This window comes from Columba livia, chromosome 17 (assembly GCF_036013475.1).
Source record: "Columba livia isolate bColLiv1 breed racing homer chromosome 17, bColLiv1.pat.W.v2, whole genome shotgun sequence".
Taxonomy (NCBI): Eukaryota; Metazoa; Chordata; class Aves; order Columbiformes; family Columbidae; genus Columba; species Columba livia.
The window spans coordinates 3,874,309-3,893,869 of record NC_088618.1 but is presented as its reverse complement, the minus strand read 5'-3'; the positions used below and the strand labels follow the sequence as shown (position 1 = coordinate 3,893,869).

General features: G+C 41.3%; 2 protein-coding genes across 12 annotated transcripts in view; one reads left to right on the top strand and one right to left on the bottom strand.

Annotated features, from left to right (window-relative positions):
* The window catches only part of MPHOSPH9 (M-phase phosphoprotein 9), a 27,415-nt gene extending 10,177 nt beyond the window's left edge, over positions 1-17,238 (bottom strand). For 2 of the 10 annotated variants that reach the window (XM_065033426.1, XM_065033423.1), the window contains exons 1-12: positions 17,004-17,238; positions 14,679-14,808; positions 13,622-13,772; positions 12,163-12,252; positions 8,723-9,243; positions 7,506-7,629; positions 5,469-5,559; positions 4,089-4,195; positions 3,541-3,666; positions 2,298-2,734; positions 1,212-1,370; positions 172-259 (exon numbers count right to left, since the gene is read on the bottom strand). In XM_065033426.1, the coding sequence (XP_064889498.1) occupies positions 172-259; positions 1,212-1,370; positions 2,298-2,734; positions 3,541-3,666; positions 4,089-4,195; positions 5,469-5,559; positions 7,506-7,629; positions 8,723-9,243; positions 12,163-12,252; positions 13,622-13,772; positions 14,679-14,782 (1,998 nt within the window). In that variant the 5' untranslated portion in view covers positions 14,783-14,808; positions 17,004-17,238. Of the gene's footprint in view, positions 1-171; positions 260-1,211; positions 1,371-2,297; positions 2,735-3,540; positions 3,667-4,088; positions 4,196-5,468; positions 5,560-7,505; positions 7,630-8,722; positions 9,244-11,474; positions 11,509-11,610; positions 11,708-12,162; positions 12,253-13,621; positions 13,773-14,678; positions 14,809-15,999; positions 16,024-16,759; positions 16,798-17,003 lie in introns of those variants that run through there. The other 8 variants (XM_065033428.1, XM_065033427.1, XM_065033430.1 and 5 more) reach the window with 7 other exon arrangements.
* Positions 16,887-19,561, top strand: part of MTRFR (mitochondrial translation release factor in rescue) — a 5,638-nt gene continuing 2,963 nt past the window's right edge. The window contains exons 1-2 of one of the 2 annotated variants that reach the window (XM_021286066.2): positions 16,887-17,223; positions 19,251-19,561. In XM_021286066.2, the coding sequence (XP_021141741.1) occupies positions 19,286-19,561 (276 nt within the window). In that variant the 5' untranslated portion in view covers positions 16,887-17,223; positions 19,251-19,285. Of the gene's footprint in view, positions 17,224-17,374; positions 17,513-19,250 lie in introns of those variants that run through there. The other variant, XM_065033455.1, reaches the window with a different exon arrangement.

The following is a 19,561-nucleotide window of genomic DNA, read 5'->3' as shown; positions in this document are numbered from 1 at the left end:
GAAACTCAGCTAGATAAGTCACCGGTGTAACATACTGGCTGATGTCATATATTAAGGAGAAACGTTGAAAATTTTAAAATATATATATATATGGAAACACAGATCTCAATAATGCACAGGTGCATTCTCTTACCCTTTTAGTTAAAAAGCAACTTAAGAACATACACTTACCACTTGATTTTCTAGCATTTTATTCTTATTTTCAAGGGCTTTTATGCGAGCACTTGCTTCATTCAGAGCCGCATCTAAATGGTCGCACCTATTCAGAAGACAGAGATTAGAAAAATCTCTTGCGATGTTAAGATAATAGATCTACAGCCAGCGTCTCTGCTGGGAAGGGCTGCGCCAAACTGGGAACACGTGCAGAGATCCAGATGGCTCAGAGAGGAAGAACCGCAGAACCAAAAGCAGCTGAGATGCACCAGAGCAGAGCTCCACTTCAGCTAATTGATGATGCTGTGCGATAATTAATGACTGAGATCATATCGCAAGCTACTTGAACTCAGTAAGTGACTGCTCAGAAGTCACTTTTAATAGAGACGACACACCAGAGCTGTACAAAAGAGTCCCAGCTACCCACACACTTTTTCAATTATTCTGGAGGGCGCACATTTTGTAAAGTATTTTAGCTGTCAAAGCTTGTAAGATGTATTTAGACTAGCGATAATGATATAAAAATCACATCAGATTTTTCTATATAGCAAAAGTTCAAGCTATAGTTAACGGGTATAGGTAAGGCACACACGCTCCCATTGTAATTTCTGGTCAAAGAGCATTGACTGGCAAATTGCCTTTAAAAAGCGAACAATAAATTCCTGTATCACCTGTAATTTTGACATGAAAGGTAAAGAGGGATGATGTTCACCAGTACAACAGGCGATGACTATCTTACAGCACAGACTTACAAACTGTTTAGGGCTACCTCAGCCTGCCAGCGACTCTATACTGGCAAAAATCAGGTCAAACAAGACTTCTGCTCCAAACATCACGCTTGCTGCCTAACAATCATTTTAAACTGCTCTTAAACAGCTGCATTAAATACCGCAAAATTTATATTTAATTTAATAGGAAAATATTAGCATCATAGATGCACAAAACATTCAGAATTGCAAACTGACAAACTTTTCAAGCTATTCTAAACAAGCATGCTCAGTTTTTAAAGCAGGAAGAGTACCATGTCACAGAGGAAGAGGACAATTAACAAACAGTACCTGTCAGCAAGATTTTGATTGATTTTCTCCAGGTCTTCAGCCGAAGCAGTTCTATGACTTGCCTCAAGCTGCTGCTTCAAGCTCTGTATCTCAGAGTCATAGTAAGCGCGTAGATCAGCTATGTGGCGAGCATGCTTTTCCCTCAAGTTCTGCCTAATCCTGTTTTCAAAATTAAGAACAAAAACAAATATTTGCAGCTATCCACACAAGCATGCGTTGCTGTATCCACTCACACATGAGAAACTCAGCACATAAATCTCTCTTGCAGAACTTTGTTGCATTCGTACGAAAGCAAAGAAAGCTGTGTCACCTAAGGCAGCGGTGTCCGACACCTAAGGCTTGCGTAGAAGTCTTCATATTAATAATATATACAAATATATACAACTACAAAGCTTTCCCTTTTCTTCCTTTTTTTGCTATGCACTAGAAACTATGCATGCAAAATTAAAATATGATAGTTCAGACACTGAACTATCTTGAAGCCATCACCCCTTCATAAGCCCTCACATATGCAATATACGCCCCAGCTGCTCGTCCATGTGCCAATCATAAGAGCGTCAATAACGAATGGGGGCTGTTTGTTTTTCCTAAGTATGGTAATTCTGTGCTTCTCCCACCATTTGACTCCAAAAAGGAAAATATAACCCCCACAGAACTTTGAAATTCTCTGCCTAAACTGCCTCCCTCATGCAGCCTATGAAGGAAGAATGTATTTTAATGTATAAACAGAAATAACCAAAGCATTAAAACACAGCAAATTGTTTTGCCTTCCAGTTAATGCCTTGACATCCAAGGAAAACAGAGAACACATATTGTGCCTTAGATTAAATAGTATGGTCTAAAGAAGATTAAATAGTACAGCCTAAAGACTGACAACTGTAAGTCTTGGGAAATGACTGTTCTATTTATACACCATCTGCAGGGGAGAAGAATAATAAAAAGGAAAAAAAAAAGCAGCCACGTCCAGCTATGTCCTAAGCAAACACAACTCACATTTTGTTTGTTTCACTACTATAGTTAAGTTTCATTTCTTTCATGAAAGTACCAACTCTACAACTTTTAAAAAAGAAAAAACAAATTACTTACTTTGACATTATCACAGGATCTTCAACAGATGTCACTGAAAGGCTGCATTCTGGCAAACTGCTGTCAGCACAGTGAGTAACAGAAGACGGAGTTAGAGTCAGTGTTTCTTCCTCCTCAGCGTTGACTAAATTCTCATTATTAGCATCCGTATATGCCATTGGAAAGGGACAGCTGGTCTGGTGTTCATTTTGGAACGGGTGGTTTCTCCAGAGGTCCAAATGCGCAGCTCTGCTGCTGGCAGGATACTGGGGAGAATCATCGAACTGAGATGAATTACTCGTCTGCGAAAAAGAGTCTGTATCACAATGACTGGAAAACCCAGGCTCTGCCATAGAGTCTGGAGAAAAAGGAGTCGGCTCCTCAGGAATATTGAAAAAACAGCGTCCTGGGTTCTGCTGACCTGGTTTCATGTGCAGGGTTGGGTCCAACGTCAAGATCTAGGAAATAAGTTATAATGCTAAATAAATTGTGATTTAACTTTCGTTCTTGGAAATGGAGTTTATCTGAAGATATCAGCAATTCATACAATACACGGCAGGAATTGTATTGAATATTACTACAACTATTTGGTAGCGGCAAGCAGGATGAAGTGACCTGTAACAGCTGAGATGACGATACACATTCCCGAGGTTTGCAACTTGAATTTCTAAGTTTCCATTTATAATAAAAGACATATCTAACATCTGTAGCTGTCTAGAAAACCTCTGAAATCTCAGTTATGTAAAGAGAAGGACCATGATGCCTTCTTGTAAGTTCAAATCATAACTTTGTACAGCTACAAAAATCACTTCATAGATTATATTAACAAGTTAGTCACACAGCAGCCATCATTACTGGATTTTGTACAAGACCAAAAGCTGTATAAAGAAATAGATATGATAAAGAATATTTCCACAACCTGCGCCTCTTCTGTTTTATGGGTGGAATGAACCGGTCTTATGGGAAGTAGTAAGAAAACCCCAGTCCTGTGACTGCAGTTCCACCCGCATTTCTGCAGCTGCAGCCTCGGCGTGAGCAGATTCCTCCTGCGCCATCCTCAAGGTTGTGCAGCAAAGGTCCTTCTCTACCCAGCGTGTTCTTGGAGGTTCTTTTTGCTGGATCCCTTCCCGGTCTGGTTTGTCACACGGCTGCACAAATTGCTGTCCCAGCATCATGCTGGAGGTGGCAGCAGGAGCCAGTGAATGTGAAACCAGCCTGTAACCCATCGCATCCTCAAACCCAGACATACAGAAATGACTGTTACCTCTGGTGGGTGACTGCACTGGGAAGAAGGCATAAAATTCTGGTCTGGCAGCTGCTTATTCTCCCTTTGTCTTTTATGATAAATATCCTTCAATGACGAGAGCTTTGTTTCGTCAGCAGAAGATAACTTCAACAGGAAAAATTGCTACATTAGTTGATATGAACACAATCCTCCACCTCCAATATAGATAAACAAGTTGTAGGTGAGTTTAGCTAATAAATCAGTTAGAACTTAATTTAGTAGTTTTTAAAGGCAGCTTTATTCAACGCAAACAATTTTTAAAAGGGTCTTTAATGAGGCACATCCACCTTTAATATACTAGTCGGTTTCTTTTTACCTTCCATACACGGATTTCTTTCAAATGACAAAAAGTGGTTAATAAATTCCAGGCTACTTTAGTGAGGGTAAATGAATAACAAAAAAACAGAATATGAGAGACCGAGCTAATGAAAGAGCTCGCAAGGAGAAGTTCACATCTTTCCATTGCAGAAAAAAGGAAAGATGAGAAGCAACTGTAAGACAACTTTTAAAACACGTGCAGAGTTTACCTGATCTGGTGATACTTTTGTGGAGAAAACATCAGCAAACTCACTTCTGAAATTCTCTGGTAAAGAGTGATACATCTCCTTTTCATCTAACTTCCAGTATGAAAGCCCTGATAAGAAGAAACAATTAAAGAAAAAACATTACAGATTTCAAGGTAATGGCTATAGAACAGGAATCCCAAAGCCCATTAGCAAGATTTTACTTTGTAAGTTTACAAGAATGCTGTATTAGTTATTTGCATCTATTGCTTAATAATCTCACTCAAGCATTTGTTACGAGTTACAAAAAATCTCAATGCAAAGCACAGGCCTCATGATCAGTATCACATCCCACGGCATCAGTAACGAAAGCTCTAAATCAGTGAAAACACAGAGATTTACTCTTTTGTGTGCAAAGAACAAATCCTCATTTACCACAAACTTTCATATTCCTACTGATTCCAGTACAACGCTTAAAGCTTGTGTTATCCAAGGAATAATCCTCCACAGCCACTCGGTATCACAAACTCTTCAGTTTGGTTCTCAACAGCGCTCTACAACATGCAAAAAGCAGACTACCGGGACCAAGGGACGGCACGAGAGGGACAGATACAGGCTCAACCCCGTGGCAATTTCTTATACGTGTCCCTCTCAATGGGTTGTGAAGAAGCAATAAATATACACAGTTTGCAGGGCTGCATCTCTGTGCCCCTGTTTGTTATCAAAATGAATCCACCCTGTTACGGTCAAAATGTGTGAATTAGTTGTTTGGCTTTCACAAAAACAAAACACCGCGACAACAACAAGAAAAACACACCAAAAAACACACACACATCACAGACACACAAAAAACCCAAACGGCAAACCCCCCAAACCCACCACAACTACCCCTCAAAAGCAAAACTAAACCACAAAAAAGCAACACCCCTCACCCCGATTAAAGAATCACACACACTGCATTGTTTTGTTCTTGTTTATTCACACAATCACCGAATCCTCCCTTTGCCCTACAAAATTTCTAACCCCGTCACCATGCACTCCTGCCACTACTAGAGCAGCGATACTAATATTTGAAAGGTTGCTTGGTACCCCACCATGACTTTAGTAACAATTACATTATTGAAAGCGCTTTAAACATAAAGCTCAGCTTTGAAATATTGAGAAATTTGAAGAAAGAAATCGCTGCATGTCCTATATCTGCCAGCAGTGACACATGGGAGCTCCTATCAGCTCGAAATGCAGAAGCAAGAAAAGCAGAATTGTGCCATAGCAAAAGTTTAATAGCTAGTCAGTGATCAAACCCTCCTCAGCTCCTCAAAGTTGTTGGAGCTGCATTGTAGCAAGAAAGTTAAAAAATGAGAATTCAAGAGGAAAAGAAATCTAAGTGCAGGAAATTAACTATACCTGAAGCTTCAGACACTAAGGAATTCGGACTTTCATTAGGCTGGTTGAGGTAAAAAGTGTAAGGTGGCAAAGCAGCACCGCTATGGTTTGTCTAAAACAACAAAGGAAAAACAATTAATGAGGAAAATTGCAAGACAAGGAAGGAAAAGAATTTTTCAAAAAGGGTACCATTTTTTAAAATATTGCATGTAAATGTTATTAGTCTTTTAAAGCAAAGAGATTAAACTTCATTATACAGCATGATTCAAACATATACAATTTATATTGAGGGCAATCACAGTCAAAAGGTAAAATAAGCTAAGCCACACAATTTAAAGACACTGATATTTTCCAAGTCGTCTGCCTGTCTGTGGAGCATTTTTGAGATTAACTGTTAAAAAACACGCATTCTGGACAGCCGTCTAAACTTTCTTGCTCCTTAAGAGATGCAAGTACATAACGGGATGATCTACCAAAAAAAGGTTACTCTTCCCTCATCTTAGGATTGGAATTTCTTATATTCAGCTGTTATGACTCCACCTACCACAAATTGGGAGGTAAACAGTGTCTGTCATTTCCGACAGACAAGATACTACACACCCTGCTTCTCCGCACTCCAGACTTCCTAAGCAACCTCTGCAGCTAATCACAGAAACTTTGAAAAGGGTGGAACTAACACATGCCAAACAAATTTCACAGGATTAAAAATTTGCTACAACTCTCCTGTTCTTAATCAAAGGAAGAAGCGTCATTGATGTAACACAGTGATACAAGAACTGAGTAATGGCAGCTGGCTTGAAATTCTCATCTCACATTGCTCTTTTCTACTGTACATAGGGCTTTTTGTTCCAACACAGCAGCTTAAGAGTCATGTACATGGCAAATTTACACAGCTTATACAACCGAAGACTACAACAGGAAAGGAACCATTGAGTCAACACAAAGAAAAAAAGAATTTAGAACTGAAGCTTTTGAAGCTGTTGCATGAAGTACCATCTCACCTCAAGGCTATTCTGTCCCTCTTAATGTTTTTATTTAGGTATTCTCCTTTGCCTAAGGAGGAAGAAAGGAAAATGAAGGGGTATCAACTGAATTCTTACAAAGGAATAGAAAGATAAAGGTATTTTCAAAAGCTGAGAGAGAAAAGCAACAATCCACAGCAGATAAATTTGACTCCTGGTTTGAAATATCCCCTTAGAGTAACAGCTGACAACAGAAGAGCCAGCGAGCCCAAGCCGCTGCTCCTACCCTTTCTGGATCACCCTCAACGTGACCACGGGGAAGAAAACAGACCCTGCCTTGAATCAAGTGACTCATATTTGCTAATTCTCCTATCCTCTTGTAGGTGGAGTCATTCACAGAGTTGCCGGAGTTATTTCCTTAAAAACAGCATAAGGAGAGAGGTTTGTGACAGTTACTACAGCAATAGGCATTACTACAAATGCTTCTAAAGAGCTGGTTCATTTCCTAAATGTCTGCTGGGGGGGTTGGATACTTTCAGCAACTAGTGCTGTAGCTGTGCTTGGAGCAGTTCAATTTGGCCAAATCATAGTTATACACAGGCAGAAAAGAATGTATTATTCTGATAAAAACAATACCAAAAAAAAAAAAAGCTTGGATTTAAAAATCCCAATGTGGAAGAACACTGTCTGTCCTGAACAAGGTGGCCAATGCCTCCACAAACAGTTGTGTGTGCCAAAAGGGACATTACCAGCTGAAATCAAAGCTCCTTCCAAAAATTATATGGCACAATAAATTAGCATGACCCGAAGCTTTAATTGAGAATGTGATTATTATTTCTATAAAGAATGAACATTTGCCATTTAGGTAAATTAAGGCAAAAATGAGGCAACAAATACAACAAGCCAAAATAGCCATGTGAGGAAGTATAGAATGATCCAAGAAGTAAACTCTGACCATATTAACTTCAAACATATAAATAGGAACCCCACTACTCAAATGCTTAAAGCTAAGTATGAAGGCACGTGCTGAACACTGAAAAAATACCAGTGACAAGAATAAAATTAGAAAAACATCATAAAATAAAAAGATACTTACATTCTCAAGGGGTAATTTCTTTGCTTGCTCATTTTCATGCATAGAGTTCACACATACTTCTTCAGCGTTTATTCTTTTTGGTTGGTTTTGTCTCAACTTTTGTGCCCATGATGTTAAAGATTTACTAGATGGTAAGAAACACACACGTACACCCTAAGTACATGAGCCCTTTTCAGTGGAGACACGAATGATTTCAAAAGCTGTCTTAGAAAGGTTTTTCAAGCTGAAACACACTCTTGAATTGAGCTTCTCTAGCTCTAAGTTTCCCTGGAAGTCCATGAACTGCAGCTACTCCCTTCATGGCACTGCAACATGAACCAAAACAGTGGAAAAAAAGCCAGAAGGGAATGTATCAATGGGGTTCTGATCTACCCTATATGCCAAGATAACACATTTCCAAACTAATTTCTCTAAAGAAAGCCGGTTCTGTGTTTTATTACATACTAGCAAGATGCAAGTTCATTTTCACGACTCTCTGTTTTTACAAAAGAGGGAAAGTTTTTATCTCCGCAAACTCCTATCAGGGACTCGCAGGCAACTCGCTGCCCACAAGGGCTCTGATACGGCTCGTGAGCACGTGGAGCCGCCGCCACTACAGCCCAATCTGACAGGGAGGGTAAAGTCCATTGTTAAATTCTGTGCAACTACAGCAGTCCTTGGGCAGTGCTGTTACCAAATGAGCTGGCCAGCCTTTCAAAAAAACCTTTGGTAGATCCACCCACCTATTGAATAGAGCGAAACAACAACAAAAAAAGATCAACCCCCAAAAAAACACCACACAACAAAAAACTTCAAACATGTGGCTGTTCTCTGATACAATTTATTACTGTAATGCATGCATATAAGGCAGCAAAAAAGACTGGTTGTGCACAACAGCAAAGTGTCAGTCGTAACAAACTGAAAATCAACACTTACAATTCTGGTGCACAGACAAACACTATGCAAACTGGATCTTAGCTAAAATTTGCAGTACAAAGCAGACTTCACATTCTCCCCCCCAACATATCTACAAGAGATCAACACTGCAGATGCAAATATGCATCACACAGAAATGTTAGGCTAAACAAATAACTTTCTCTACCAAGAAGCATAGTATTTTTTTTGTTTACAATCAAGAAATTCTATGCAATTCTTTCATGTTTCCAGTTACCATCAGCTATTTACTGAATGGGGATCATCTACAATAAATTAACATATTTGGGAAGTTGATCACTTACCTGGGTTTCTTTCCACATTGAGCCTCATCAACTTTATGTTCAGATTCAGCAGGAAAAACTAAAATATCACTCCTTCCCGACAAAAATTTTTCCTCTTTTTTTGGGGGGTGAAGTTCTCTTTTCTTTTGAACACCGGCTACCGCTGCGTCACTCTGCAATACTGCTGCATCACCCTGCCCTTGGGAAGTTTTCTCCATGCAGTCTGTGCACTGGATAACGTTGTTCGATGTGCCAGGGTTCAGTTGGGAGGCAGAACATGCACCGTGCCCGCTATTCACTGAAGCATCATTTCCAAGACATTCCTGATGTAGACCAGATGCATTTGGCTGACTTTCCGCCTCATTTGATCTAAGTTGATTGACAATGCACTCGTTTTCTTCAAAGACTTCAGAACGCATCCCCATTTTGCTCTCTAGTGATGAGAAATTGTCTGGAAGCTTGACAGGCAAACTTCTGCTCTTGCTGGCACCCCAGTTGCTGGTCTGTAATTTCACCAACTGCCTTATCTCATCCTGAATCAGCTACAGGAAAACAAAAGGCAACATTCCTATGAGATCATGCCACAAATCACATCTATTTTTTTATGCATCTTCATGTTATGAGTGAGAGAATTCCAAATAACTCATATTTTTCAATGTGTAGACACCTCATGCATAAAGTAGACATACTCTAACAGTAAAATGTGCATGGTAACAATTCTGAACTCCATGCAGTGAATTACAAGTCTCAGTACTCACTTATTAATGTAAAAAATCACGCATGCATGTATTCACTACGTGCCTTCAGAACCATAGTTACCTACCAGCCAGGTAAAGAACTATCAACAAGCGATGTGTGTATCAGAAGTGGACAAAAGTATTTTGCTAAAGTTAAGCCTAAAAAAACTTATTACTTGGAAATACATTTTTTAAAGATTGCAAGGATGCTTTAATGGAAGTATAAACCATATCTATTACACTAATAGGAATAATGTACCTCTGTAAGATTATTTGCGTAAAACTTGACTTTAAGATATCTGATTTAGATAATATGTTATTAGGCAGTTCATATAATACAAAGATCTACATTTTGCTTGTTTTGGTATCTGATAGAGAGGAGCAAACCCGTAACAAGATCACCAGATTAAACAGGTTACTCCTTACTGTACAATGTCTGCAAAGAGTTCTTTCAGTATGTTCCATGGGTAATATTTTTTTAGAAGGTTTACAGTTGTGCCTGGCAAACAGCTCTGAGAAACAACAAACGCTTTTGGCAAGGGCTACAAAAAGACTTCAGGTAGTGCCCATGGCCGTGTCCTTCAGGCAGCAACCAGACCTTCTGCAGAGTCCTACCCAGATTACTGACTGTGTGAGCGCACGACTCTTACTGCACAAGACCAGAGGATGTAGTTGTTTTCAAGAATACATTTCAAACTAATTCCCTCAGGGGGTGAAAGAAAAAAGAAATAAAGAATTGCAAGAATTTTACCATGGAACTCTAATACTATTTTTTCACAGAACTACAGTACATTACCCGCATACAAATAGCAAGTGGAAAGCACAAATTGAACAAAAGTCATTTGTTCTCCGAAAGTAAGAAATAAAAAATAAGACAATTTCAGAGGAACCTACATGTAACACTAGTCAGCACCAAACTTAATGTTTTACTAACTTGTGATAGAATTAACTATTGAATTTCAGCTCAGCTTAAGCCAAAAAGAAAAAAACAAAGCCATAAAAAAATAAAACAGGGATGAAGTTTCTGCGACAACAAAGTTTTTTGTTCTGATGATTTCAATCATGACCACAGCAATCATTTGCGTTTTAATTCTGTGATTCAACTCTGACAAGGAAAGTAGGGAAGGGACAAGAAAAGAGAACAAACAGAATTGGGGGCGGGGGGGGAGCCTGATCAGATTGTCTGCTGACATTTAATCTCTGTTATTAATACCTTGTGCGGGAAAAGTGAAAGGCTACTATTCCAATTAAATAGCACTTCTCTATGCATAGTCCCAAATAATTCCAAGAGAAGAAAAGCTCTCGAAAAATGAGATGACTTCTCTATAGTCCAGGGATTGTAGGTAACCATTTTTTTAAGTCCTCTTCAATAAAGTCTGATCTCAGGATTATCTACAGGTGGTGACAGTTTGTCATTAGCACACTAGTCATCTAGGGTTTAAATCACACAAACCAAGGACTGACCGCACGGATTCCAAAATGAACTCAAGGTCTGCTGATCCATATTTTCACACGGATGAAGATGTATTTTTATAAGCACAGTGGGTCTTTGAACATAGCGCAGTGCAAGCCTTATCTCAGAGTCAGGTCAATGCTAATGCAGCATCTTGCTTTTCCACCCCAAACTGTTGATTATTGGGTTTGCCTTTTTCATCACTCTTATTAGAATGGGTTGAGCTGCTTGTATGTCAGTATTTTCACCAGGTCACTGCTATACCAGGTGAAGTTTGGAATAGCTCCATCTGTTTTCTTCTAATGCACTCATACAACTAAGTTATAGCTGTTGATTTTATATTTAGCGTGGCAATTCATGCAGTTAGTAAATCCCTGCTGATACCACAAGCTCAGCTCTTCCAGAGGTAGCCTTTCCTACTCATAAAGACAAAGACCGGCAAAGCCAACACAATGGATTAACAACACGTGAATCAAACCACTACAGCAAGAGGACGGAAATACAAGAGGAAGGAAACACCAGTGGGACAAAAATGATGAGATGGGAGCAGGGAGAAACAGGAGAAAGGATAAAAGGACAGTACCTCGTTCATTCAGTTCAGGAACTGCTGATTACTACTAGTGTAGAGGGCGTCAGGAAAGGGAAGGGAAAAACAGCAACCAAAATGATGAAGACATTAAGCATTATATATTTATAGAATTACTGTCTCTCATACATACATATACATGTCTTCTGTTTTACTGGATAAATATGGTTCAGCAAAGATGTGAATCTTCACGTGGGTCATTTTGCATTCTTAGAAAGGAGACTGTTCAACTGAAGGGTGAAACAAGTTACAGTGAATGTTTTCCTGTGCTACTGTCTAGATGAGGGAATGACAAGTTGCATAATATTTTCTAATGAAGAGTGAATTAGAAATGATACAGTCTAACAGTTAACAAAAACCAGCTTGTACCTACAAAAATCCAATTATCATGTGGGCATTCTGAACCAAACGTTTGTGAAAACAGAACAACTGAAAACAAATAATCTAAGAATCTTTACTTCTGAAATGGTTTCTACCAGTTATTTTGTTAATTAGCCAAAGCTGTCTCAAATATGCATCCTGTAAATTGACATTCCAGTCACCCACTTCCATTAACTGCCGGTTTGATACACTTACAGAAAAATACAGGCGTGCCAGAGGCCGTAGTGTATTGTTTTAGAGGGGAGTAGCGGGGAGAAAATCAACATTCAGCCTAATCTACCTACATAAACAAATCATTACTTACTTGGATTTGATGGTGGAACTGCTCTTGCTGGGCAACTATTTGTTCCTGACATTGTTTTTCTACCAGTCTCAATAACTGTAGCCACCTTGTCTATTAAATCACAAAGTAAAATAATTAAACAACGGTCACGATGCATCACTCAGCTTTTGCTCTAGATACACAATAGTTTTACAATCTTATACTTGGGTGGCGACATAATACAAAGTTTAGTAACAGCACTGTCCTTGTCCACCCCATAATACATGCAGCCCCCTGCATGTCAATCAATGGAAACAATTCGCTATGAATGCACTCACTTCAAAAAATGTCCCTCTAGGCAGCAAGATAACACACCTCTACAATTTAAGTTTGGTTTAAAAAAAACAAACCAATGAACTAACAAGGGAAAATAGTCATTCTAATTTTAAAAAATCAAATTACTCTGAAAGTAGAAATAGCTGGCAGGAAAGTACTGTCAAATGTTGGAAAAGTCGCTTCCAGTTCAATATATTATAGCCAATTTTAAAATTGATAATTAAACATCCCTATGTCCAGTGAACCATTCGCTTCAGTAAGAAACTCTTCCCTTTGACAATCCAGCTAAAGGTCCCAATGCATGACCATTTAGTGAAAACAAAAAGATAGTTTAAAAACCCCAAATATATGGGGTTCCTAAAATGTGGTAAAAATCTGAATTTTAACAACTATTTTATGCTAATGCTTATGGAGCCTGATACTTGAAGGATAGGACAAGGGACACAGAATGCATGTGCATAGACACAGACATCTATATTCTTTTCTCGGAGCTGCTAAAAAGCACCAAAATAAGCATCTGCCAACAGACAGTTTGATGGACCGTAGCCAGAAAGCTCAAAAATTCTGTAGGCACGAGCCCATGGTGTGGAAACCTGATGTTCCTCACGGAGACTAAAAATAATGATAAAATTTAAAATAAAAAAGGACAAAACATTAAAAAAAGAGCTTGAGAGAATTAGCTCATTGAACCTACATTATGATTTTGGTGTTGTTTTAAATCTGGAAACAAACTTATCATCTACACATCTTCACAAATGGAATCTATAAATAGTTCAACTAAAACAGAGCCATTTTTAGAAAGAAATCTTCTAATTCTTAGCGTCATTTCAGGGAAGTTTGAAGTGCTACAGTTTCAAAGGTTTAAATTTGTCAGTTGAAAAACTTGCAATCTTTAAGTACTGTAACTCTAAAAAAAATATTCACATCTGTATTGGAAAACACCAAGATTAAAAGCTGAGATACTGTAAAAAGCTAAGATGAAATTGCAATAAAATCCATCCATGTGATCTGTTCATACATTGTAAAAGGATTTGTCCCATCATGAAGAATAAACACATATATATACGGATCTTACTGCTAAATGATATCGTTAGATCCGTCTTCCAAAATGCAAAGACAATAAATTAATGTGTGTATTTTTTTAATAAACCTTAACATCAAATACCTCACGGCTCTTCACGACTTCTGAGTCACCATCTCCAATGTTGTGGATGTCTTGCAGGAAGGAGTCGAGCAGCCCAACAGACCCAGACATTAATGAGGATCTGGTGTTCCCTGAGTAACCAGAAACTCCATTGGAACTGGATGAGGGGCTCCTAGCGAAACATGAGGAAAAAAACATTTCAATTATTTATTGGGCCAGTTGTACAACAAAGTGGCCAAAATAACATATGCTACGCAGCCATAAAAGAATTATACACTTAATTTACATTGTGACTTTCATCATGCTGAAAAAAAAAGACCAATACCTTCATAAGAATAAGGATGTTTTACAAGAAAATGTCAAAGAGTCCACAACATGCTTCATTCTTATCCTACATACCATTAAAACACAGTAGCTTTCCAAGAGAGACAGCATCATCAGCACAGATATTACTGCACACTAGTACCACTGCCAATAAATACAACTTTTCTTCAAACCTATGTGCTTGTTCATAGATTCTGAGGTCGGACATTTACAGATAGAAGCTTCTGCGTAACGATTTATGAAATCCAAGACTACTGCCTCCTTTTGAGAGTTACACATGCAGTAAGCGACTTGTAATTCCCATCTTAAAAGGTCAGTCAAGAACTTCTCCTAATCTGCTGCTTAGGCCATTAGTCCACCTTTGCCCTTCTTATTCACTGGGAAAACCTTGGGCACTGAACAGAAAAACTGTTCTATTTATCTAAGCTGCTGATCTCTACAAATGACTTGGAGTAACGCACGATGATCTTTCCAAAAAGTCATGTCTTATAATTTGTCCCAAGACAGGTTTCCTGTCCTGCATTCTAAGAGACACAAGGCAATGGAAGTTACTAAGTTTAAGGGAGACTTAACAGTTCTTTCAGCAAAGCTCTTCTCAGTCAGGATGATACCTGCAAATTTAAAAGACCACTAAAATATATTGCAGAATATTACATATAGTTTCACCTTAGTAACACCGTTACTGTAAAAACATACTAACTGAGCAGAGCAAAAATAATTAAAATAGTTGTTAGGAATTCCTTCAACACATTACCTGTTACAACTGAAGCTGTAGACAGAGCTGTGGGTATTTCTGACATCAGAGTCTGCAGAAGATGAAGGGATTTCTTGTCCAGTATTCACATCACCCCTTTCCATATCTTAGGCTCGAGTATGACATTACCCTGAAAGTATAAAGAAGTATCACCCTCTTAATTTAAGAAGCCGTTTGACTTTATTGTTTGAAGAAACATAATTTAATTAAAGAGATGGATGTTTTGGCCAAATCACCCCAGAAAGTGACAGGATTCCAAAACCAACCTCTTGCCCCATGCTTTGTTTGCCAACAGGTGCTACATAAGCAGCCTTGTACTTGCTGTGACTCCTACAAATCCCAAAGAGATTCCTCGCAGTGCATTACACACCTAAACTGGGCTGTAAAGGGCATCTGAACCAAACCATTCCAGGTACAACAGCATTTTGTTTGATTGCTGTTTAAATATGAGGTTCCACTGTTTTTGAGACTTCTGTGAAACACAGTTAATAGAGAAAGGGGCTACTGTCAACATGTTTAGATCTGCTGAATGGGAGTCCACGTCTTCGCTGGAAGAAACATACACTTTTAAAACCTGAGACCTACTGAGTTAAGACTACAGTTAACCAATTCGGCTATACAGCTGTTTGTGTACATGATATTTGGCTTCTCTTACCACAGAATGCTTATTTTATTATTAGTATACAACATCAATTTAAAAAGCTTTAAAACTGTTTTGAGCTACATTTCTTACCAATTAACAACGAAATGTAGTCAATCAGGAATCCCACAGCACTTAAAACCAGCTGGTTAACTGAAAGCACCATAAATAAATAAATACTACTTGTACAATGGTCTTACAGCAGCAGTTTACAAGAACGGCTGTAGAGAGACTAAAATATTCTTCCAGTTTCCACACTTTCACCAAGAAAACACTTGAAATACACTGATTAATCAGTTCTTCTATAGTGCTTATTTCAGCATCTTCTACACCCTGGTGAATCCATCCTGTGTTCTAACACTGAAGAAAAACCTTACAATCATTTCACGGATGGAGAACAAGAAAAGACATTAAGAAATATTATCCTAGTGGTCTGTGATAAGACTAAATCCTTGGTGCCTTAAAGAAGCACACCACCTTCCAAGTACAACCATTCTTCTTTAAGGGATTGCAAGGGCATGCTACTGGCTTTGTTTTCATTATTTGTATACAGATACACATATCCCTTTGGCAGAGTTTCTTGGGATAAAGTAAGGGAAATACATTTTTTAAAAAAGGTGCCTTTCTTCTTTATCTAGTGGTCAGAAGTCCAGAAAACTTGAAGGTTATCAGGCATCGAACCTGACAGATAAAGCAGAAGCTGCAAGTGCCTCTGGAGCAGCTCAATGGTGGGGGCTGCATCAGCCACCCCCACCTCCCCAGGAGGAAATCATGGGTGGCGTATCGCAGCAGCACAGCGCATGGGTGGGACTTCGCTGTGGCAGAGCCTCATTTCATAACCTCATTAGAAGTCTGTTTGCACTAAAAAAAAATATTAAGTGAGCTATAACTGGGCTAAGGAACAGCTAAGCTGTCATCTACTGTTTCCACAGCGCAGAACAGTCCTCATAAGGCCAAGCTGCTACATAAAGGAGCAGGATTATAAAAATAAGATGCAAGATATTTCGACTTATCAGTGCAGCTTCAGATGGAAACAGCCGGGGCAGCGCAGCCTCGGAGCCCGCGGTTCTGCGTCTCCTCCCGGGCCGCGGCGATCGCTGCTGCCCCTCGCAGAGCGCGCAGGGGTGACACGGCACCTCGGTCCCCGCTGCCCCACATCTCCCCGAGAAGGGAGAGCGAGCCTGTGTGCTCTACAGCCCCGCTCCCCTCAGGGAGCTCCCTCGCCCCCGTCCCCTCACAAGTGACCCCCTCCCGCCATGTCTGCCCCTCATGGTAGACTCTCCTCAATCAGTGACCTGCTCCCCAACTCCGTTCAACCACCCGGGTTCCCTCGTCTCATGAGTGACCCCCTTTCTCCAGCTCGCCCCCTCAGGCTCGGTCACCCCTCACCCTCGGCTCTGCCGCCCGGGTTCCCCTCCCCCAGACCTGCACCCCCACTCACGGACTCCGCCCCCACCGCCCTCCCTCAGGTGAAGCTCCGCCCCTATACTCCCATTGGGCAGCTTCCCCTCGAGGTCCGGGATGTTGACAGCGCCGCCGCCTCGGATTGGGTGCGAGGCCCGCCACTCATCGGAGAAAGGGGCGGGGCAGTGGAGGCGGCCTCGCGGCGCTGGGATGCGGCCAAACGCAGCAGCTCTGCCGGCTTGGGCCCCGGCAGCTGTCCCCGGAGCTCCCTCGGTTCCTACCTGCATTTCCGGGAGCCCACGACGAGGCGTCCGTAGCTGCCTCCTCCAGCGGCCGTTAGGCGGTAAACAGGCGCGGCCCACCACCTCCTTCCCGGCGATTGGCGGCCGAGTTTCGAACGTGGTGGGGTAGGGGGCGCTCGAGGAAGAGCCCAGCTCGATGATTGGCCGTCTTGACCGCGCGCCAGGCCGCGCCTTCCGCTCTGATTCGCTACGTGAAAAAGTACGCGCGCCGCCGCGAGGGGATAGGCTTGTGTGGCTACGCGCCGCACGGCTTCCCAGATCCTGATTGGTACTGGGTGCGAGGCGCGCGTAAGCCCGCCCCTTGCACAAGCGATTGGCTTTCCAAGTGCCAATCAGCCTGGGGTAACGCCCTCTTCCTTTGGTGCGCATGCGCAGAGGCGCCCGCCAGTGCGCGGGACCGCAGGGGTCGGTGCGGGAGTGCGCAGCTGTACGCGCCTGCGCAGTGCGGGGCAGGAGGGGGCGCTGGCGCGCGCCCCGAATCGCCTGAGGTAAGAGGCGGCGGCGGCGGGGCCGGGAGCGGCACCGGGGGCTGCCCCGGCTCCTGCCGGGGACGGGCTGCGCAGCGACCCGGGTCTCTCAGCCCGGAGGGAAGGCCACAGGCCTGGGAGGGCCGGTGTCCCGGCGCGGTGACCGCGAAGCCGCTGCCCGGGGCCTCGGTGCCGGCGTATGGCAGCGCGTCCCTCCGGGCGCCCGGCGGCTCTGCTGGAATCGTGCTGCTCGGTCTCCTGGATGCGTGGGCCAACAGATGCGGTTGCTTGGGCCAAGTTTTCGGCAAAAGTTGCTTTAAAACACAGTTTAATTGATTATCCCGAGCGTGCGGCGCAGTGTCGCTGCTCTGCTGGCATCGGCGTGTCCCACTGCCCGTGTCCTTCCCAGTGACACTGCCGGCCGGGCCCTTCTGTAACTGCTTAAAAACTGCGAGATAGATGTTCTGATTGACACAGCTCTTCTGTGGGCTGTGCTTAAAAATCCCATAACCAAAGCGCTTTTCTTTCTTTTTTAATTAAACCATTATCATAAGATCTTTTTTGCATTGTAACGGAGTGTTTCTTGAATCTTGAGAAAACTCTCTGGTACCTCTGCTCGTTTTACAGCATCAAGTAATAGAAATACAGCAAACATTATTTTTTACCAGAGCTGTCAGTTTTGGTTTCAAAAAATGCCGCTTGGAACAGGTAGTGCCCACATTAAACCGGCTGTTAAGTAAAAAGGCTCATTTCTGAACTCTCTAGTAGTTCTGCTCATTTTTTCTGCATGGTTTTTGCAGAAAAATAGTTCCTATCTACTAGTGCCACCAAGTGGACATCTTTACTTGCCAATAAAAGCTTTATGAAAATTATTTCAACAATTATGTTTAACTTTTATGGATATTTATTGCTAGTTGCCACTTCTTCACATGCTGAAGTATTTTCTTCCGAATCAAATAAAACATTTTAAGCATTGTTTTAATTGCTTACCCAATGCCTTGTTGGAGAATGGCATTTGACAGCAGCAGAACCTGGCATTCCTTGTTATCCATGAGGATAACTCATGTTTCCATGCAATCTTTTCTGCCTGTTAGTAACTTGACTTGGGAAAAATCAGAATGCGAAGCAGTTGAAAACCCAGATCTTCTTTTTGGATTGTTTCCCTCCACCTCCTCTATGCAGTTTCCATGACTCTGAGCCAGCGAACACAGGAAGCCAAGATGTTATTAGGCCAGTTACGTTATACAGATTGACTGCTTCTTCCAGCAGATTTTATTCGATAGTTTAGAGCCCTGTTAAGGCAACCTCAGAGAACTCCTGCAGCCTCACGTCTCTCCCTTCCATGTAGTTCAAGCTTGTGGCCACATGTGAATCGCAGGACCTGGGCACAAGTGGAGCATCCACTGAGGCTCCCCGCTCACACTGCAAGATACAAATATGCCCTTTCATCTTTTTTTATTTTTTAAGATATCTTTAGTATTTTCCAAGCATTGGTAGGAGTTCTAATTTATTTACTGTTTTCTGGATCCCTTTCAACAACAAAATAATAACCTTGACTATTTTAAGAAACCTAATTGCAATGAGAACTGAAGTTCCATTTGAAGTGGTAAATTTTTCTACGCAAGTGCCTATGAAACCAGTTCAAATATCCTTGAAAATAAATCCGACTATCAAAATATCGCTCAAGATGCGCAGCTAAACTAGATCATCCTAAAAAAAGGATTCTCACAGTAAACTCCATTCCCCGCTTCTGTTCCAGGTTTCATTCCAGAGAAACTCTGTCCTTCCTTCTGTATGAATGTTCCAAGTGTCTTTCATTTCACGTTCTTCCTGAGAGAAGTACGAACACCAGCATGGAGACGGTGGATTGGGAGGACGCAGCAGTTTCCTCTGCCCAGAGTGCCCTCGCGTCAGGCAGCAGGGAAGAATTCATCTTCCAATCTCCTTGGGCTGACTGAGGCAGAGTTAAAAGAACAGTTTGTAAGAGGTGATGGCCCAGGAGGTCAGGCCACAAATAAGACAAACAACTGTGTTGTCTTGAAGCATATTCCATCTGGGATTGTAGTGAAG